This window comes from Oryza brachyantha, chromosome 4 (genome assembly GCF_000231095.2).
Source record: "Oryza brachyantha chromosome 4, ObraRS2, whole genome shotgun sequence".
Taxonomy (NCBI): domain Eukaryota; kingdom Viridiplantae; phylum Streptophyta; class Magnoliopsida; order Poales; family Poaceae; genus Oryza; species Oryza brachyantha.
Window position 1 is genome coordinate 13,607,397 of NC_023166.2, and position 22,132 is coordinate 13,629,528.

At 42.2% G+C, this 22,132-nt stretch overlaps 3 protein-coding genes and 1 pseudogene across 3 annotated transcripts; 1 reads left to right on the top strand and 3 right to left on the bottom strand.

The window, feature by feature from the left end:
* Nucleotides 1-236: 236 nt before the first annotated feature.
* LOC102718922 (protein CHROMOSOME TRANSMISSION FIDELITY 7) lies at nucleotides 237-2,683 on the bottom strand. Its single transcript, XM_006652414.3, has 6 exons — nucleotides 2,618-2,683; nucleotides 2,212-2,455; nucleotides 2,014-2,106; nucleotides 1,707-1,781; nucleotides 1,251-1,603; nucleotides 237-633 (listed from the first exon to the last, which is right to left on the bottom strand). The coding sequence occupies exons 1-6, from the start codon at nucleotides 2,671-2,673 to the stop codon at nucleotides 498-500; spliced, it is 957 nt and encodes a 318-aa protein (XP_006652477.1). The 5' UTR covers nucleotides 2,674-2,683; the 3' UTR covers nucleotides 237-497.
* Nucleotides 2,684-4,375: 1,692 nt separating this feature from the next.
* LOC102721732 lies at nucleotides 4,376-7,107 on the top strand (annotated as a pseudogene).
* Nucleotides 7,108-7,311: 204 nt separating this feature from the next.
* Nucleotides 7,312-9,480, bottom strand: LOC102719200 (enhancer of rudimentary homolog). Its single transcript, XM_006652415.3, has 4 exons — nucleotides 9,197-9,480; nucleotides 8,407-8,500; nucleotides 7,699-7,819; nucleotides 7,312-7,601 (listed from the first exon to the last, which is right to left on the bottom strand). Exons 1-4 carry the CDS (start codon nucleotides 9,197-9,199, stop codon nucleotides 7,508-7,510), a joined length of 312 nt encoding a protein of 103 aa, XP_006652478.1. The 5' UTR covers nucleotides 9,200-9,480; the 3' UTR covers nucleotides 7,312-7,507.
* Nucleotides 9,481-11,304: 1,824 nt separating this feature from the next.
* On the bottom strand, nucleotides 11,305-17,250 carry LOC102722012 (eukaryotic translation initiation factor). The gene is made up of 9 exons (XM_040522978.1): nucleotides 16,953-17,250; nucleotides 16,135-16,206; nucleotides 15,724-15,819; nucleotides 15,364-15,585; nucleotides 14,604-14,701; nucleotides 14,071-14,158; nucleotides 13,636-13,986; nucleotides 13,311-13,559; nucleotides 11,305-12,795 (listed from the first exon to the last, which is right to left on the bottom strand). The coding sequence occupies exons 1-9, from the start codon at nucleotides 17,094-17,096 to the stop codon at nucleotides 11,749-11,751; spliced, it is 2,367 nt and encodes a 788-aa protein (XP_040378912.1). The 5' UTR covers nucleotides 17,097-17,250; the 3' UTR covers nucleotides 11,305-11,748.
* Nucleotides 17,251-22,132: the final 4,882 nt, after the last annotated feature.

The window sequence follows — 22,132 nt, forward strand, 5'->3', positions numbered from 1 at the left end:
CAACTTCCCATATCCTCCTAACGCTAGAAGATAGTTCTGTCTATTAATGACTCCCAAGGGCTAATAAAGATCTTTGTACTCGTCTTTTTGTTTATAATTTTACTTATAAGTTAATTTAAATTTTCAACCTTAAATTTAGAGTTAATTTTGGAGTTTTTTTATCTCAATGTTGGCTTTTAGATCACTAAGAATACAAATATAAAAGCTTATTCATAAATTATAAATTGCTTGCAAATATATCATTTGCAGTCACCCTCCTTATCTTCCCTACGGAAGATTGGAGGCTACAAACTTGAGACGATATGAAGAAAATACTGATGATTGGGACTCAGATAGGCCAAAGTGTCAATACAAAGATAACCTGCAAAAAGAACACGCTGCTTCTGGTTATTAAACTACATAAAAGCAGGGAGAACATCCCTGATTATATTTCACATATATCCTTTACAATGGGAAGTGAAGTTTCAGATGCGTGACATCTTCGGCAGCATCTCTTATTATGCATCTTGGTCCTTGTACACTAAGAACGCGCCGGTCTTGCAATAGCTGCGTGCCAGCGCCTTCCCAGAGGAAGTAGGCGGTGAGAAAGCGCACTGTGAGATGCACAAAGCCTCACCTTCGAGGAAACTTTTCCTGCAGGAGACGAACAGCGAGGGCCTTAGCAAGAGAAGATGAACTAAAACTCTGCTAAATGCTTGCAGAGGAGCAAGAGTAACAGGACAGCAGATGAATAAACCGGCAATCTTTGCAGTGTGATGTTAGTTACAAATAGCTTCCTCGGTACTAGTCTCGTGAAAATTTTGGATTCTATGCAAATTGACATGCATGCTATAATGGAGTTATATTTCAAGGGACCGACTCCGGTGCATTGCATTTTACTAGTAGTAGAATTTAATCCATACCGTTGGTCTATTTTTATTAAACGGTTGTGATTAAATTATACTACCAATAATATTAGGTGTAATAGAAATTTGAAGGAGTAATATCGTCCAATTATCTATATTGCAAAAAAGATACAAAATTACAAATTCTGCTAATCAAGTAATTAACAAAATACAAAATAACATTTTTTCTACTGGTAGTATAATACTAGTAGTAAAATGTACCAGAGTGTTGACGATATTTCAATATTATAGAGAATTATGCATTCTTGATAGAAATGAAATACAGATATTTCAGTAACGCAGAAAATAAAAAATATGTTGTGTGATGCAAAGCAAGCGAAAATTTGCATCGACATTAGAACGTACCTAGCAGCATCCATTAGTTGTGACCCTATTCGCTTTCTTCTGCGCGATGGCACAACCCAGATGGCTCGAAATCCGCAAAGTGCAGGAACAGCTTCCTCTTGACAAATTATAGCACCAGGATCGCAGTACTCTTCCTTGTTCTTGTCTGAATGATCATGCCGTTTTAAGACTTCCCTCTTAAAACTGATTTCCCCGAACTCTAATGTATGGTTTGTTTTGCTTGATTCAATTTTATCAACAGATAGATCACTGCACTTTTCCTCTGCAGAGCCTGGAATGACTTTATGTGCTGTTTTTATTGGTTCCGCAACAAGGCAGCCCACTATCCTCTGGCTAGATATGAACAGATAAACCTACAAAACAGAAATAAGTTTTTACCCAGTAGGATAAATACATCACCTTGAGTAAATGTTCTCAAGGAAAATCCAGAGCAGAACGCTGCTACGGGATGTTTACCTTGCAGAGCTTATGAAGGAGCTGACCTTCTCCAAACCCCAGCTCCTTCTGTACCACTTTGATCACCTCCTGTACCTGACGCATTTACATGGCATTACACCGTCACAAATGAATACAATCTGCATCTGCACCTCTAGTGTAAATGTAAGGTGGTTGCAAAATTGGATCCGAAACCTAGCAGCAAGTACATGCACACAAACTATAGTTTACAGATGTGAGAAACCCAGCCTTTCAATCTGCATTTCCTTAAACAGTGATTTCTTTTAAACTGTTGAGGCAATGCAGCTAGTCAGGCAGGCAAAACTACCTTGCTGTTCCGTGCACATGAATTTCCATCGGCCACGAGAATTATTCGATCCCCACCCTCTGACCTTGCAACCACGGTCTCATTGCGCCAACCCTGAAACTCACAACGTTCGTCACAAACTCTTCACAGAAAAATATAACAAGAGATGAACAGCACAGTGGAATTTCACAACTACACAGCATGCGCACGCAACACCACCTTGAACGGGACGCCCTCGAAGTAACTCTTGTGGTACGCCCTGTGAACCTTCTCGTCGTCGTCGTTCCCGCGGGCGTACATCATGCCGCAAACCGAGCACATGTGGAGGAGGAAATCGGGCTGCCCAAGCTCCAGGTGGAACTGCGCGTAGTTCCTCTTCTTGTTGAGGACCTTGCCGTCCGCGCAGCTCTTGGGCCTCTTCGCCTCCGGCGCGCCGGCTCCTTCCTTATCCGCGCCGTCGCCACTGCCCAGACCCGCAGAGATGGGATCAGTCCATTACTAAATCTAAATCGACGAGCACGCTGGAAATCTTGCAGAAATCCACTACTAGCGTGGAATCCGGCAAGATTTGGTACCGGGTAATCGCAAGGAAACAGCTTTTAAGAGGGGAGGGACGAAGAAGAACCTGCTCGAATCGGGACGGGCATGACGCTTGAAGAACACGCTGATCTTGGGCTGCATCGCCTTCTTGCTCCTCCGGTTGCCTGGTTGGGCGGAGCGACGCGAGAAACGGAGGCAGCGGCGGCGCCCGGCGGGAAGATGAGGAGGCGGCGGACGGCGAGCGAGCGAGCTAGGCGGCGCTCGGTGGTCGCGTTAGGGCGAATCGACGGTGGAGATGAGGCCGTGAGGGCCCATGCGGTGGCGGATCGGACGGGCAGGAATTTGAGAGGCCGCGCGCGCGGGTTTCTGAAATGCAGATACGGGATTCTGGCGCCAGGTCTTGAAAATGGCAGCGATGTGAACTTTCTTTCTGTGAAAAAAAAAAACTCCTATTCAGGAAAAAGATTCTGAAATTACGAAAATTTGTGTTCGTAAGAATTTTGCAATATTTTTTTAACACGTATAACGATGTTTACAATGCTTCCAAGTGCCAATTGCCTACCTGGCTGGTAGCAGGAGAAACTTTTTTTTTTTCGTTTATGCTCGTGTAAACCAAAATTTATATTTTAAAACTTAAATATATACCTTATTGAAATTTTTTTCTCGGAAATAGTAATAGGACTGCCCGTCGGAAATAGGAACTGGTTGAAAAAAATTTGGATTTTTTCTCAAAATTTCTGCACTCATATATCATAAATCTATAATATTGATCTAAATAGCTCAGCTCACTTTAGCAAGTCAACATTTAAGTTCTTTATTATTAGAAAAGACACATACGCAAACACTTTTACTCTGTAATGACTTGCACGATGTATAATTTAATTTGTAATATGATACGTAAACTCTATAATAATCCGTGAGGTGTGCACTTTAATTTATAATAATCTCTAAACTATAATCTTTAGTTTGTATAGAGACAATCGTTAAGAAAATGATGTATAAACTTGGTTGTAGCGATAAAAGGTGGTATTGTTAGTTGCTAATATATTGAAAATTTTGATTTACTGTTTTAGAAAAAAATGTAAGTTCGGATTGAGGGTTTTTATAGTACAATAAATTTTGTTGCCGTATTCGCTTTGATTCGTGTTTGTGCCTTTTTCGTATCCATTTTTGATTTTAATTCTGATTTTGAATAAGATATGAAAACAGAAATGATAAAGATGGTCTGTTTATTTCAGAGCCGTTTTCATCCTATCAATTGCAATACACATACACTTGTTATTTCATCTTAGCTACCAAATGTATCATCATAGTTGTCCCGCCTCAAACCGTTCACCAGTCTTGTACCTTCTCCCACATACGACGCACATAAAGCTGTTGGGCTTTCTCCTCTCATAGTAAGCGTTTACGTAGGATTCCAAGCTGGGCCAAAATGAAATTGCGAGGGTGTTGGTTTTTTATACACGTTTAATTATTTATCTTATTTAAAAAATATAATATATAGAATGCAAATTATAATTAAAACATATTTAGGAATAAATCCAATAGTAACAAAACAAATCATAATTCCGTAAGATTTTTACCGAGATAAATGATCAAATTTATACAATAGGTTAACAATGGCATTTATTAAAATATGAAAGAAGTGGTTGATTGGAGGCAGGGTTATTCTATTTTTTCTTAGTTTTTTATTGTTGTGTGTATGTTTTTCGAGCTATTAAACAATACATTATTTTCTAGAATGGTATATCATTTTATTTTTCTAGAACAATTTTTAACTTTCTGACAATTAATTTTATTGTTTATATCATAGTTATTTAAATAGCTAGAAAAAAAATCAAATATGGCCGCAGTAACGCCAAGCAAAGAGGTGATGTGACAATAGTAAAAAGCTCAAAGGCAAAAATAGAGATATTTAATGATTTGAAACTGTTAAAGGTGACACTCTTAAACGTTAAATGCCAAGTAGCGTTGGCAATAGTAAAAGGACACAACAAAAACTAGTACTAAAATATAGTTGCAAGGTCAAGTCAAAACTCAAAACCTTGAGCACGGATACCATCAACGCACACACTTCTCTTGCTCTGCTCGCCAAGAGCCCAAGATGCACCTCGTCAATCTCTCCCACCGAGCAATCGCCAGGCGTGCATTCTAGCCGTGCGAATTCCGGCGGGCTTCGCCGTAGATCCCCAAGAAACCCGAGAAGAATCGCTGCTCAGATGGATCCACAAGAGGAGGACGCCCCACTTCAAGAAGCCGCCGGCGGCAGCGATCCCCACGACGACGGCGGCGAATGCGGCGCCTCCTTCCCCGGCGGCTGGATCCGGCGTCTGTCCCGCGAGCTGCACTGGAGCTTCGTGCTCGCCGTCGTCGCCGTCTACGGGGCCTGCCAGGGCGTCGGCGACGCCGTCAACGGCGTCGCCACGGGGTACTACTGGAAGGACGTGCAGCGCGTGCAGCCGTCGGCGGCGCAGTTCTACCAGGGGTTCGTCAGCGCCCCGTGGGTCGTCAAGCCCGTCTGGGGCCTTCTCACCGACGTCGTCCCCGTCGCCGGCTACCGCCGCCGCCCGTACTTCCTCCTCGCAGGTGAAAAGACCGGAACCTTTCCGATCCCCATCTCACGGCTATACACAGCGCCCTACCTCTCCTCATCCTGAGATGATTCAGGAGTGATTGGGGCGTCGTCCATGCTCACGCTCTCTCTCCACCGCAAGCTGGGGATCGTGCCGGCGATCTTGGCGCTGACGGCGCAGAGCGCAGGCGCGGCTGTGGCCGACGTGACGGTGGACGCGCTGGTTGCTCAGAACAGCATCGCGCACCAGCCCCTTGCCGCAGACATGCAGAGCCTGTGTGGGCTCAGCTCCTCAGTTGGCGCATTGCTTGGATTCTCCATCAGTGGTGTTCTTGTTCACTCCATGGGGTCTCAGGTGTGAGATTCTCTGACACAACATATAATGGTTCCATGGTTCCATCATCGTATGTTTCTCAACAGTGTCAAATGGACATGATTGTGTTCTTGTTCTAAGGGGGCTCTTGGATTGTTAAGCATCCCATCCGCACTGGTGTTCTTAGCTGGGGTCTTGCTGAAGGAGAGGCGAGTTGCAAATTTCGATTACAAGCAGGTCAGAATGTCAGATAACTTGGCACCTTTCTTTTTTTCTCTGTGTGATGAGATTGCTGGATGCAGTCATGGACAGTGATGCCACTTAAAGTGCTTTGATGGATTCAGGTTCATAGGAAATTCTACAAAGCAATTCAGTGCATGGGGGCAACACTGAAGTGCGCCGAAGTTTGGCGGCCATGTGTATATATGTATCTTTCTCTCAATCTAAGCCTGGATATCCAAGCAGGAATGTTCTACTGGTACACTGACCCAACAGTGGGGCCAGGATTTTCTGAGGTATGCACGTTCTTGCATATAGTTATTTGTTAGATATCATCGGTTCATTGCATCACTACGAAACTGTGAATGCAGACCGTTGTTAAACTTAAATCCGTATGACGAGGTGTGATTTCAGATAAGTCCATTTATTTGACCTTCTGCTAAGAATTTGGTGATAATTCAATTGCCTCATTTGATCGTTTATTTCAGGAATTTATTGGCCTCGTGTATTCAATCGGCTCGATTGGCTCCCTGCTCGGAGTTTTACTATACCAAGGTGCACTGAAAGACTACCCTTTCCGCAGCGTGCTTTTCTGGGGTCAAGTGCTTTCGAGCCTGGCAGGAATGCTCGATTTGATCATGGTGACTCGACTAAACACAAAGATGGGCATACCGGATTACGTCTTTGCAGTGATTGACAACAGTGTTTCCCAAATGGTTGGCAGACTCGAATGGCTGCCACTTCTTGTGCTTTGCTCCAAACTTTGTCCTCCAGGCATTGAAGGAACTTTCTATGCGCTGCTCATGTCCATCCAAAATGCCGGGTTGCTTACGTCTGGCTGGTGGGGCGGCCTGCTGCTACACATGCTGAACGTGACTCGAGCAGAGTTCAGTAACCTTTGGGTTGCTGTCTTGATCAGGAACATGTCAAGGCTGCTTCCGTTGATGCTACTGTTTCTTGTTCCCCAGAGCGACCAACACTCGACGCTCCTCCCTGCAGAGATGCTTCAAGATGGTGGTGAATCTGTGAAAGCAGGTGCAGACATTCTTGAATTTTCCATCCCTGTCGTAGATGAGTCTGGTTGTCATCCTCTGAATGTGGTTGTCGACGATGAAAGAATCAAGGTGCTTGATGCTGGAACAGAATCAACAGATGATGTGGAGTTGATCCCACTCGTGAACAGGTGACGAGGCCCATGTGAGTTACGGACAAGCTCGTGGATAGCATACTTGTCCCACGATTCATTCATTGCCAATGGCGTTTCTGATTCTGCTCTCTTCGTCTCTTTGGTAGACTAGCTGTTTGTGTATCAGCAGCAATAGCACATCAATAGGTCATAGGTGAAACAAGAATTGCCTTTCCTTTCATTTTTTTAGAAAAGAGAGAAGAACACAGTATCATTTGGTAGGATATTGAGGCAGTTCCTTCGATTTTTTTGGTTCACTGTTTTCTCCATGGGCATCAGGACTTTTTTTCTGGCCATTTTGTGCGAAGAGACGCATTCGGTTACCTCAGCGGCTCAGCCATGGGCGGATGACACGATGCACACAAGTTAGAAATTCCGAAGAGAGACGATGCATCGGTTTAGCCGAACGCCTGAACGTTCTCTTGCATTCACCGTCAGCTTCGACGAAGTAAATCGGCCACATGATACTGTCACAGACAGACAGGGACAGAGGCAAACCATTCCATTCAAAGCCAGAATACCGCAGAGCTTCGCGTTTTCTTACAAGAAATAAGTCCCAGATATCTCACACCATGAAACAAACCACAACAAGATACCTTTTCACGCTTGTTTACTGATTATAGCCAGCGACGATCACAGCACTGCACACTTGTTTGCTGATTTACAGGCCAATAACGGCCACATTTCACTGCTGTGCCAACCTCTTCAGGTGCTGAAACATCTTCTGCTTTATCCATCGACGATCGTATGGTAGGAAAGCATGAAGCGACTGGTCGTACCTGCAAGTGTTGAGCACGCAGTAGGTAAGTCAGCTCTAAGTTGTAACACATCGGCGTACAAAGTAATGCTCTTCAAAGTCATGAAACTTATACTCACACTAGTGCACTTATGTCAGTTAGGCCATCAATGAAATTGTACAGGTCATTGATATCATAAGTTAAGTTCATGACCATAGGGTTGATATCCCTGATTTTCCTTTCATAAAGGCCACATATTCCTGTCATTCCATACAGCAAACTGTAACTACTACCTTAATGGAAGAATAAACATACAAAATGGATTAAGAAACAAGAAGATTGCATAATGCTTGCCCTGGGCGTGACTAAGATCTTGATGGGAAACAAATATGCTTTTCCCAATACTTCAAATGGAAAACAGAAAACAATCATATAGCCACTGGCATGGTCCTATAGTTGGCTCATACTTAACTGTATGACTCCCAAACTATGTGAAATTTACAGAAATCACATTCATTTAATGGTTAAAGAAAGTGTATGACCTCTAACATCTTGATTCGAATTGAAGTAATATGTGCATTCCTCCATGGCAGTAATAAATCCGTTGCAATTCAAGCTTATACTTTGGTCAGAGTAGCTTGGGGACTCTTCTAAACATTAGCTATAGTATATCATGTTAGTTTCCTCAAATTGCTTATATAGATGAAGCAAGGAACAACTGTTCACTAAAATTACTAATGCACCGCCTTTTGTGACAACCCCAAATCAGGGAAACATAGACATAACAGAGAAAAACTAATTCCCATAACTGCACTAACATTTGAAGCAAGTATGAGAAAATACAAACCATCCAGTGCGTGGTTAACTGAATTGAAGTCCATAAATGTTCTGGTTCCTCTGTTATGCGATGGTTGCATGAGAATAATGGTGTGCCTTCCAGCCTGAGAAAATGTGCGGAATCACATCTGTATGTAGCATACATATGGTGTACAAAGTGCTGGCAAACAATCTAAAGTAATTTTATAATAAACTAAGCTATAATTACTCTAGACATTGAGAAATAACATGATAATATTAGTGGGCAACAGAAAGGAGTTTTGCAGACCAAATACGGTGTCCATTACAAGTTATCTTCCATAGGTTCTCACATACAAGTTCTTTCCAGTTCTATGGGCATCTCAGTAAAGAGTAGGTACTACTAAAACATATAATGGGCCTTCCAACCTGCTCAACTCAAAATTCACCATAGTCCTACAAGAAGGCAGTGAACACTGCAGCAAACTTTCCCAAATTCCACCAGGACAAATCACACATAGATAGCTATAAGTACCCACTACCCAGTAAGGCAATAACCTACCAAACATCCCAAAGGGGCACCAACGAGATGATACCATATTACCATGAGCATTGCAGCCGCCCACACACATGAGCAGAAGCGCAAGCGCTCTGCATGTACGCTAACACATGATTCTTCCCTGCCATGCCCATGTTTCCTAAAAACGGGATGGACCCCATGCGGACAAAGTTCAAATATTCAATCAAGTATCAACAGAGGCAGCGGAGAGGGAAGCAACAGGAGCGAGAAACGGTCGCATCATTTCTACTACGAGGATCGCTGGATTCGAGCACCACCATACCATGTTCCCAGCGCAGGAGCGCGAGCGGGCGACGCCGATGCAGCTCTGGACCAGGCCGGCCCGCGCCGCCCCGCCGGCCGACGAACCCTAGAAAAAAACCGCGCACGCCTTCTGATCCGGGCACGGGGGAAGAGAGCTGTGTCTGTTACACCTGCACTGCTGCTGCATAAGGTAGATTCGATTTCTCACTTGCCGACTGGCGTCACAGGGGAAAGAGGGCGCTGTGGAACCGATCGCTCACACGAATGCTGCTGCGTCCGGTGGCTTAGGAGCAACGCGACAAGGCCACAAGGGGAGAAAGAAAGAGAGGGAGAGGTGGGTGGGTGAGCTCTGCAAATTGCAATTGATTCGATTTCGGTCTCATCGGCATAGGTATATGTAAAGGGCACGTATCGTATAGTGACCTAAATAGCATCTAAAATTTTAGGTTCGAAAAAAAGTTGCATATATTCTGGATGGATATAGAGGCCGGATAAAAATATCTTCTAAAAAAATTTAAAAAAATCAGCATAAGTACACTGCTTAGGCTAAGTTACCGAAATAAAATGAAATGCATATATTCTGGGTGGATATAGAAGCCGGATAAAAATATCTTCTATAAAAAATTTAAAAAAAATAGCACAAGTACATTCATAGTGCAAAACCCTCGTGAATGGTATCAGAGTACCACGTCACCTAAACCACGGGTCCAAAATTTACTTTGCTGGTAGGATGAGTGGTTGTAGAATTGGCTTAAAAATTTTATGTCAACCTCTACGTACCAGAAAAAATATTTAATTCCATCTCAATCCTCTCAACGTGTGTTCTTCTCTTTGTCGTCGGCCTCCCCTTAGTGGTGACCTCCCTGGAGACCTAGAGCACCACTTCTCTCCTCTTCCCTTCCTCTCTAAACGATGTCAAGATGTAGATCCAACGACGCGGCATGGATCTGGTGAAGCAGCGTGGAGGAGGCAATACATTTGGTGATGCTCGCTGGGGTTGGTGTTGAGGCTCGACGCCATTGAGACGGGATGGAGTAACTCTACCTTGGTCGCGACATGCATGGATGCTCTGGGAGCTCCTATGGGATCACATGAAGCCATGAGTATCCTCCAATGCATGACTCGAGCCTGGGGAGGTCCTTACTTTGCTGGAGCCACAAGTATCTTATACGAGACGCGTGAAACTTGGTGAGACCACTTGTCCTCACACTCTCATTTCTCCACGTCGGCACAGCTACTACGTGGCGAGCTAAGACAACTCGTCATGTAGGAGCGAGCTAAGATAACTCGTCATGTAGGAGCATTGTGAACACTCTATAAACAACATTAACATTTATAGTTTAATATAATATTAAGATATGCCCCACTCGTTGAGATAAGACTGGTGAATAGTGAATCATTGTTAAAGCAACTCTCGTAGTGCTGTGGTAATAATGTGGTCACAGGATGGGCTCACATAAGATAAAAAAAAATGTTTTAGCTCTTACTCACAAGGCGAATGAGAGAGAGAAAAAGTTTTCCTGTTGCCTGTGTTAGAACTTAAGCATAAGGTGTATTCTAAACTAATGCTACTTTCCACAGTGTATATGGTTTATTTTATAAGTATAATTACACTATTCCTTAAAATCTCCGTATTTTGCCAAGATAACTCTAATGAAATATTTATGTTACTCTGCTACGCTAGTTATATTGATGTGATTAGAAACACTGTCACACAAGACTGCACGGCATGTGACATACATGCCAAGAAATACTATCCTGACTAATGCAAAATATGTATTGATTTACCGCATCAGTTACGTCAGTGTGATAAGAAACAGAAGCACTATCGTGCCTGCAAACGCTATCACACCGAGCATAACAGTTATTCTCATGCAAGTTGAAATGGCATAACCAAATGATACATATTTATTACAATGTTTGCCTTACCATCTATACCATCCTAACAAAGAACACTGTTCTTCACCCCATATGTTTAGTTGATTTTAAGTTTTTTTTTTATCATTCCAACCCCAGGGGGCTCTACCGACGTGTTAGTCCACAAAACAACAGAATGGCAGTATGGCACGCCCAAACAAACCACGAACATAATGCCATCAAATACCTAGCAAGAAATTCTGGGCAAGATTAAATAACTTCATCGGACACGGGCACATATGCTCAAGCAAACCTCAGAATTAGGTATCAAAATTTGACCGCTACAATGACACGATATATTGTAACCAACAGAATACTCCAAAACCATAGTACATTGTTACAAAATGTGTACGCACAGAAAACTAATAAAGGGACACAAAAATACCACATTAAGCCTTGTTCATCTCAGGCTCCAGCGAATTAAGCTGTAACCTGAGAGCAAAATCCATGGCTTCTTTCTTTCCTTCTTGTCGAAACAATAATGAACACTCATCTGACCTCGCAAAAATATACAGCACAAAACTGGCTGTTGCTCACATCTCAAGTACGAGAGTTCCTCTGGGGTGAAACATCTAAAGCTATAGAGAATACACGATGCTGTTTTGCCTAGGCACAGCATCTGAAAGGTTGATGTGCCAAAGCTGACCAGAGCTATTATTTCAAAAGGTTGTTGCAGGCATCAACTACATCAGAGTGCGAGCTCAAGATAGCCTGACCTGAAGAGTTTGCTCCCATGGTTTTCATGATCGCATCAAAAATTCCTTTGCGGAAGTATGTATCCTCCACAGCTTTTAGGATCTCCTCAACAACTCCAAAGCTCAAACCACACGAGAAAGAGAGACGTGCAACAACTTCACCAAACAGTGATGGAGCTAGAGGAAGGTCAATACCAATATCTTCCAGCAGCGACGCGTACAGTAAGCATCCAGTTTTCAGGTCTTCAGTCTTGAAAATTTTCTTGGTGTGCAGATGCTCCAGTAGCCTAACAAGAGGATCAGTGAAGTTGGGACCCTTATCCAGAGCAAGATTGATAGCTTCTTTCACGACCTCAGGGTAATGATCAGGACACTGAAGCTCCTCAATACAATGTTGTGCTTCATCCAAAATACGTATGCCAAAATACTCTTCGAGAAGGGATACTATCTTCTTCTGAACTGCAGCCGGTACCTCATTGGCAGAACTAGCTGCTTTCTCTGTGACAGGCACAACAGCTGGAGCTGCACTCAAGGGTTTTGGTGATGCTGTAGGTTGAGCTGGTGTATTAGTTGGACTGGTCATAAAGCTAGAAGGGCGAGATGGTGGACCACCAGTGCCCAAAAGAGCGCTCTTGCCAATTAGTGCTCCACTTCCATGAGGAAGAAGCCTGGAGTTAATAGATGATGGCTTGTTAATAGATGATGGCTTATTGAGCAGCGGACCCTGGTTCCGAAGAGGGTCGCCTCTAGGCATTGATTTAGAACGCGGAGCTTCCCAGTTATCATTATCTAACCCAGGCATCTTTCTTGATCCAGGCATCCCAGGTGTTCCAGGCATCCCAGGCATCATCCCTCCTGTTCCTGGTCGATTCATTGAGAATCCTCCAGGGGAAAGAGGACCACCTGGTGCATTACGCCCATTCCTCGTGATTCCAGTTGCCCCTGGCCGTAGTCCAAGAGTCTTTATAGCCTCATCGTGAATTTCACTGATTGTCTTGGCCTTAATCTGAAGATTGCAAACACCATAAAGCTCAGAATGAATAAATTTGCAAACCCAGCAAGTCAGTGATTGCTAATAAGAACGGCAAGCTAAAAGTGGGAAGAAATATTGATTGCTTGGCACTAAATTAAGTGTAGTAGCCAGAAACAATATTATGACACCAAATAGAACACTTCAATATAGTCAAAATGGTGAACTAGTGATTATAAACGTGGCCATTCTCTTGTTAATATAGCAATGGGGTATGAAGCAAAAGGCAAGCCTCATTGATTTTAAATAAATATATGCAATTTCATAGCAGTGGCAGTTATTTACCATTCCCACATGAGCTGTCTGTTTGATTAATCAGTTCACTGTTGAGAGCTACTACTGAGTAATATGCCCTCCTAGAACTATGGTTCTAGAGTTTACTAACCACTGCCCGAAGTATCACAGCAGCACCCCAGTACAACCAAGAGCTAACATCATTATGATAGACAATGCATGTATAGACGATAATTAAAACACTAGGTTTGATTTACCTCTTCGCGTCGAGGGACCCAATTGTTTGAACGAAGATCAACCACATCACGAACCATAAACCTCAGACGTGGTGCCAACTGAGGGTTTGTTGTTAGCTCCTTCATCTGAATGAAGTAGGTATCATTAATTCGACGAGATTTTGGGTTCTCGTCAAGCTGTTTGCCAATGGTATTGAAGAACTGACAAATAGCCTCAACGCTTTCCTCTTCAGGGCAAGCCTTTCTATCAGGTCCAGACCCTAAGAGTTCCTGAATATGGACAAAATATTAGATAGGTAGTACCACTGAATAATATTAAATTTATTATCAATTTCCTAATGCATACCTGAACAATGTGATGAACTATTTTTTCAGGTACCATCTTTTGCTTAAGTAGCTCACCAATTAGACGAATGTTTCCAAGTGTTCTTAGTTTGACCATTCTTTCTTTATCCCTTCTCTCCATCTCTTGGTCAGGGCCAGTCAATTTTGCAATTTCAGCCCTTAGGCTCTCAGCACCTTCAAATGCTTCCTGACAATTGTTCAACAGCACGCGTTTGAATGTAATCTCTTTGCCACCTGGTTCTTCCGGAGGGAATGATGGGAGCTTCTCATTGAGATCAGAACAAAGTTGAGCATACATTGGACAGAAGGTGGGTTCAAAAACAGCCTTCTCAAATATGAGGGAAATAACATCCTGAACCAAAATCAAAAGATAGATTAATCACAAAAGCTAGCTAGAAAAGGAAGCTTAGGACCAGAGAGCCAAAAGTCATCCAACCTTTAAAATATCAGCAGTAGTAAGTCCAGCCTCCATTAGTTGTCCCTTGAGTAGATCGAATTTTTCCGGTGTCAGTTTGTTTAATATACTGCATAAGCAAGAGAAATATGCATATTGTAAGACAACTTTCAGTATTATAAAGAGTAAATTTCAGAAAACTGCAGTTATTTTGTCAAAACTATCAATTTGCTACAACTTTAGATTGGTATTTCATAAAACTGCAATAATAGCAAACGATTTATCATAAACTACAACTTTATCCCTTTCGTGTGTATGACATGTGGGTCCAACTTACAACAGCATGTTTGTATGACATGTGGACATAAAACTTTTCAAACAAATAAAGTTGTATCTTTCTGATAAATCATACACTATTGATGCAGTTTTCTGAAGTTTCTATCTAAAGTTGCAGCAAACTGATAATTTTGGCACAATAGTTGCAGCTATCTGAAACTTACTCCACAAAGGAAGAAAACTAAGAACATTCAAAGAGGAACAAAAACATAAAAAAGACTGCATGATAATTATGTTACCCTTTCACTGTTTTCAGGACTCTATCTTTCTCTGAGAGATTGCCTCTTCGGGCAGACCAAGGTACTTCAGCCTTGATAAGAGCAGGAGTTGGACCAACCTTTAATAACAAAAATGACATGGAATGATGACAATATATGAAGAAAAATATAACAGTGTAAAAAGGCATACATCAGCAATGGTCTGATCACAATAAATAAAGTATACAAGTTGCCAAAAGAAACAGAACAGTATTACATGTGAATTGATTGCATAACAAAATAACAGAATACTGCACTTCTAAGACTTGTTGACATTATTCTGTAGCAAAAATGTGTTTATAGCCCGATACTTCTTTAGTGGTTTACATTTCAGCACTGATTGCAAGATATGGTCAAAATTGTATGTCAATATCACATACATGGCACTAACAATCAATTTCGTATTATGGGAGAGCAAAACATGTTTAAACAACAACATTGAGTTGGGTCGATCAACCCAACAACTGAAGCGGCTGCAAAACCAAGTTGCTCTACTAACTTGATGAATAATCATAGCCATCGATTAACCAAGTAGGTTAAATCAGTAAATCACACATGATCAATAGAGGGAAGCAACCTTAATTCAAAATCAGTAGCAACCAGTAAGCAAAGCTACTTCCAAAGTAACATTGTTCAGCGCAGGAAGAAATATGAGCTTATTCAAGTTGCAAAAATAGGAGTAATAAGTAAGGTCAAATGGAACAACAATAATAACAAGCCTGTAATTCTTGTCTTAACATACTTGAGCTTTTGAAGCAAACTGGTGGTTTGATTGATCCTGCCTGTTAACGTGTTCTTGTTGCCGGCCACTTGAGGCAAGTGCTTCTTTAGCTTCACGAATGTTGTCCCAGGACTTCTCTTCAGTAGCTGCCGGAGGTTGAACTGTCCGTGCACGCCAGTCACGATTATCTGTCTCACCATACCGATTGTGTGCTGGAGTTGGAGTTTGTGCCTGCACTTGCACCTGAACAACAAAAGATTACCATTTGAGACAGAATTGCATGATTCAACCAGACTAATTGGCAGGACTGAGTAACATTGGATTAACACAGAAAGAAAACCAAGTGAATTACAACGACAGTGGGAATAGAAAAGAGCTCACATTTGGCTCATTGCGACCCCAGATCTGATCTTCACCATGAAGCTCCGTGTCAATCTCTTGCTTAATTCTTAAGATGGCCTCGGGTATGTCAATGATCTGTGAGAAAGTAAAACTATAATTGGTATGTGCAAAATTTAGTCTTCAGGTTGTCACAAATAGCTACAATACTTGCTCAATATAATAAGTATTTCTCGAATACACAGCAATATAAATATTATATGCCAGTTGAAGGTTAGGCCAAGCGCACAGGGAAAAAACACAAACTCGGTTTCCAATGTTGGCTCGATAGTGGCACTTTTCAACAAAACCAAACGATGGTGAGTATGTTAAGCAGAACACATTCAAGAAGATATTCGCAGCAAATTTCCTATCCAGAAACTGATATGGAATAACACAACAAATCTCAAGTACCTCACGCAGCTCAAGAAGTTGATCTCTTGTATAATGAATGCGCTCACGCGCCTCAAAATTTGAATCACCAATCTACAGCAAAAGTGCACACGTTAGCATACCAAAGTGGAAAACATACGTCCACAACTTTAAAATGAAATTGCAGGAGAAGACCACATTATGGAGAATTTCTGAGCAAAAAAACACTGTAAACACACAAAATAAAGTACATAACTACTGCAGCAATTTGTTTTATTCAGCTAAGGATGCTATACTTAAACAATATTCGCATTTTAAAACAGAGATATAGACATATATACATACATATATACATATATATATGCGTGTAATATGTGTATATATGAACTTTGCAGCCGAACAGGCCACGCTCAGTTAACAACTTATGCACAGCCCATTGTATCAGACAAGGTATGTAGAAGAACTATGCAAACCCTGAAATCTACCACAAACCCTAATCCTAACTGAACCTGAAACATCCAGCTCTAGTCAGTAAAAGCATCACATAAAAGTTAGGAGTGTCAGTCCCTCGTCTCACATTAACGTCTCCAAAAAAATTAGTTCAGCTGTGCAAGCGATGGCCACCACAAAATATCATCTACATGTCTAATGAGAAGCATCACCTAGCATCAACAACACTCCTCCCAGATTGGAGCATCCCTCAATCCCGAGATCCGATCCTCTCCCCGGATCTCCCCCTCATATGCCCCGCCATCAACCAATCGAATCCGCATCGAAACAGTACCACCAAGCCGCCAGATCGGATGCACAGGAAGCTCTCGCCCTCTCCCCCCCCCCCCCCCCCTCTCTCTGCCTCTCACCTTGGATGTGCCGGCGCCGTGGGAGCGGAGGAAGTCGGAGCCGGAGGCGGCGGCGGCGGCGAAGGCGGGGGCGAAGAGGCGGCCGGCGCGGGGGCCGCCGCCGCCGCCGGGGCGCAGGCTGATGACGGGCTGATCCTTCTCCATGCTTTCAGGGAACGAACAAATCCGACCAGCGGAGCCCCCGCGAAGCCCGATCGAGAGGGGGGAGGGGGGAGAAATCGCGAGGAAATCGAAACCCCTTTTCTCTTCTCCTCCTGGGCGAAGGTTGCGTTTGCGAGGCGGAAGAGGAGGAGGAGGAGAGGGGAGGAAGGGGAGGCGTGGGCGACGGAAGGTGGGGTTTTATCCCGGGAGCTTTAGGGCTGAGGGGTGGGGCCGGATTGTAGTTTCGTCACGTTTGCGTGGGCAGCATCGTACTTTCGCGTGCGGTGTGTGTAGGTGTTTGCCCCTCTTGGTGGCGTACTGGCGTGCGCTGGTATTTTTTGTGTGCGCGCCGGTATTCTGGCCGTCGTGGTTTTGGGCACGCGAGAGTGGGATATTTACGATTGGGGTATCCGGGCTTGGCAGCCTAGCAGGTCTGTGACCTGTGTGAGTGGATCAGTGAGTCATAGTATTATACCCGAATTTCTCTCGTTTTCTCTTTTATAAACACTAGCGAATTGTCATGTGTTACAATAGGATTTTATATTTAATATATTATTAATATATTATTATCAATTATTAACTAAAAGAGAAGGCCTATAGACCCTGAAATATAAATTTACAGATAAATTTGGCCCATAGGCCCAGTAACTTACAATATAGGCCCAATAGCCTAAACCGTAAGCCTAATCCCCCTCTCTTTATTTCTCCTCTCCCCCACCCACTCACCCAGCCGTCACTGCCTCCTCTCCTCTTCCCAGCCGTCGTCGCCTCCTCTTCTCTCCCCACCCACTCTCAATCGCGCTCCTCTCCACTCCGCGCTTCCGCCGGCGGTGTCGACGTTCCTCTGCTCCTATCCTCACCCGCACCTATCGCCGCCGACGTCCACCCGCTAGCCGGCTCACCTTCCCTGACGAAATCGATGCAGTGGTCGCGTGAGGCTCGGGGCGGCGCGCCTCCCTCCGCCGGTGCCATCCTCCTCCATCAACCCCATCATTCCTCGACCAGCGTCGCGCCTCCCTCCGCTTGCGTCGCGCCTGCCTTCCTCCGTCGACCTCCTTTCCAATGGCTACTCCATCCTCTCTTTGCAGCCTTTTTGGGCCCATGTATCATTGACTCTAGTGGTACTAGAGTCTTTTTAGTATGGTATAGATAAGCGAAATGTTTTGTTAATAGCTAAAAATAATCTATAGATAAAATGGTTTTAATGAATTTATATTTTAAAATTTGTATTTTAATTATAATTATAAGTATAAATAAAAAGATTGGATATGTCCTCTGTTCTCGTATAGAGCTAGGATTAGAGTTGGCAATTTGCCAGTAGGGGCAGGGAACCTTTTGGCCCATGGGGATTCGAGGTCAAGGCCACCATTTTGGTCGGGGATGGCGACGGGCAAGGCTTTATAACCATGGGGACCCAGAGATGTCTATTAGACTTTTGAATGTAACCCTAATTGCTCTAGTCAAATATTCTAACCTAACCCTAACTGCCCTCTCTCCCTCACACAATACACAAACCAAGTGGCAGCAGTGGCGCTGGCGCGACAGTGGGGACATGACGTGCGACGGACGGTCGGGCGCAACGGCGGGGCGGCACGGCAACCGTTGTCTTCCCACCCTCTCCGACGGTGAGTCCATCTCTTTATGCATGGTTCGTCGGGGGCATCGGGGCCCCGTTCAGGTCCGGGGATCCATCGAGGTCGGGCCAGGAAGAAAATTTGCCCCGTTTTTGATTTCGGGGTCGGGGTCGTTCTTGCCCAACCCGGCCTTGACCCGCCCCGCTGCCAACCCTAGCCAGGACGTATCCCTTTTTTGTTTGATAAATGTAATTTTAAGATCATATATTGAGAAATATTGTGAAGGGGTCCATGTTTAAATATACTAAGAGTAATATATTAATGTGTTTTTATGGAAAAGCCAAACGACATATTTGCAAACGAAAAATAATTTATAAATAAAACCTTTATATATATGTATTCTTGGATATCTAAAAGACAATGCTGAAAAATAAACTTCGGTGAAAAAACTCTCAAAATCAACTCTAAGTTCAAGACTGAAAATTTGAACTTTAGCTTATAAGTATAGGCAGAAACGAAAAGATGAGAGTGAATGATGGTTATCTTATCTCCAAATATTCGCCGTTGTACAAGTACCATCTATTAGCTTGATCCAAAAATTATAAGCATCTTTTTTTCTAAAATTAAGCATATGTGAAATGATTTACAAACAATTAAAAATAATTTATAAGTATAACTTATATATGGGTCCGTAGTGAGAAATAAAATGCTATAAAATAAATTACAATTAAAAACCCCCAATGTCAATTTAAAGTATAAATTTTAAAATTCAAAATTTGACTCATAATCATAAGATAATGTGAAAAGATAGGGTTAGCATGTTGCTTTGTCGACTGGATGCACGTCATGCATATCCATATTGGGGGTCATTGTTAGGACTTCAAATCATTTATGGATCCAAAATCTATCTGCACGAGGAATCCACTTTGCTGAGGATGAATTACACGGGGAAAGGTAGTGGATTTTATGAATCACTCCCCTTCTCCGTTATTTATATTCTCTTCGATCATAAGTAGCTGACTTTAGAACCTTTTTTTTGTCAAACTTTGATCAACAATAATTTCACAGACGCTTAGTTTGAAAAATGGCATGCATAAATTTGCCTCGAGAAATGCTATAGAAATATAGAACTACAAATTTGTTGGGCTTTATAAACTCCATTGTGTCTTAGTCTTGTTAACTGTGTTTGGTTCAAATTATTGTTTGATTTGCGGACAAGGGGTGGATATGGTGACACCTAAGAAATAATCCTCAAATATGTTAGAGAAACGAATCCGACCAATTTAAATGAATGAGACCATCTACCCTCGCTAATAATAATCGTTATAAAATAATTAGTGATAATTAATAAATAGCACATACTTGTTTGATTTTACAAGGTATATGTGTTCATATTGATATGCTTTATTATACATGGGATGTTTTCTTTAATATAGTAAGTTAGTCTTCCTTATGTTAAATTCATGGCTCCACTGTTGAAGGGCGAGGGCTTACCGTTTTATGCTATCGATATGTGATTAACTGAATTGTCAGGTGCATATAAAATATTTGTGTTATGTTTGTAAACTACAGTACAATTGGCCCAAGCAACAATTTTGCCCCATTATTGCCACCGGCCTTAGCAGCTTGTTTGGCACAATTTGCACCATGATCCTTTGTTCCTTCTCGGTGCCTATTCATTTTGAAGGAAAAAAACAAAAGATCACATTACTAAGGATTGAATTCCTTTAAAAGTCATTCTGTTTATAGGAATGAACCATAGGAAAATTTTCTTCTTACAAGATATAGAGAGAAAATATAGAAAAATTTCCATCCACTCAAACCTCTTGGAAAAATTCCATGGATTGATGTTGCCATAAATCTCTATTCCTCTATTTTTTATTTCTTTGGGTTGAAATTCCTCCAAACCAAATAAGCCCTCAATCTGGCCATCAGATGCGCTCTCTCTCTTTTCTTTGGAATTTACTTCGCCAAGTGGACCAATGGGCTGGCAGGAGACCCGCTAAACATGCGAATAATAATCATACTCCCCCTGTCCCAACGTAGGTGTATTTATAATATTGTGGAGACAAATTAGCTGTAGAAAAATGACTTCAATATCACTCATTAAATAAAAAGATCGTATGAAGTGATAGACAGGTAGGGAAGAAATTGATAGATATTTGAATAGGAGGTAATTAAGGGCCTATTCATTTTGAATAAATGATTGAATTCAAAGACATTTGGTTTGTAGAAACGAAGTAGAGGAAAACCAAAGAATTTTTTTCTACAAGTTGTAGAGAGGAAACATAGAAAAAATTCCATCCACTCAAATCTATTAAAAAATCATTTTTTTAGAGAATGATATTTTTTCATATCGGCTCCAATGGAGATTTGAACCCAGGACCTTAGGTACTACTCAGGTCACTGTAACCACTAGGTTACATGCCCTTTCACATGGATCAATATTGTCCTATATTCATATATCTTCACTTTTCCTATTCATACGAGTTAAAATTACTCCAAACCAAATAGATCCTAATAGAACAGTTATTACTCCATAAATACACTCTCTATGAGATAAGTACTTACTATGAGACATACAAAGATAGTGCTTGATCAAGGCGTGGGTGGTAGTGGGCACACGTTGTTTCAAAACGTACCAAAGAGCCATCGAAACGGAGTGGGATTGCTAGAGGGCCTTGAGTAGTTTCAGTCCGTAGTCATTTCATTTGAACGGCAACAAGTTTTCTGGAGAAGACGTGGAAAGTAAGAGACAATAGTTTAAGGTGAGATCCTTGGAGAGCATCTATATATTTTTCTTAAGGATTAAATAGGGTTGCGAAAGTATCTGAGGGTCTTGTCCTATTGCCGATCGGTGCTGCTGGTGGTGTTATTAGCTTAGGGAAATTTAAAACGTTGCATTCATATAAGAGAACGCTGAAATGCATTTGCAAGTTGGGATGAAAATGTGTTGGTGTGGCATCGAGTTAGTCGCTTCATCTCTGCATGGTAAATTCATCCATGCCGTGGGTCATTTGGTTTCATATGAATATGTCACACAATAGGTGATACCCTGTGTTGGCTGCCAATAATGCTCTCCCGAGGACTTGAAGCGTTAAAAAGGAGTTGTAAGTAACATGTTTCAATACTTGCCCTTTCTCGTGAGGTTTCAGTTAATTATTTGCTTGTAGAATCAGTGCATCTGAGCATGAAACTAGTTGCTTGTGGGATCAAACGATCAGTAGATGAAGTGGCAGCAGTGAAATGTTCTATAGTGCTGACGAACTTTCTTTTTAGAATATATCCTTTTCTTCCGTTTTATTTATAAACATAAACGTACGAGAAGGAATCAAGGAAATATACATGTCACCATGTGAGGTCGGTTTGCTGCATACATATATTTCCGAAATTACTCCTAGGTTAATATTCATGTAAAATGAAAGAAATAATATATATTTAATTTTTTTCTACATGTGCTCCTGA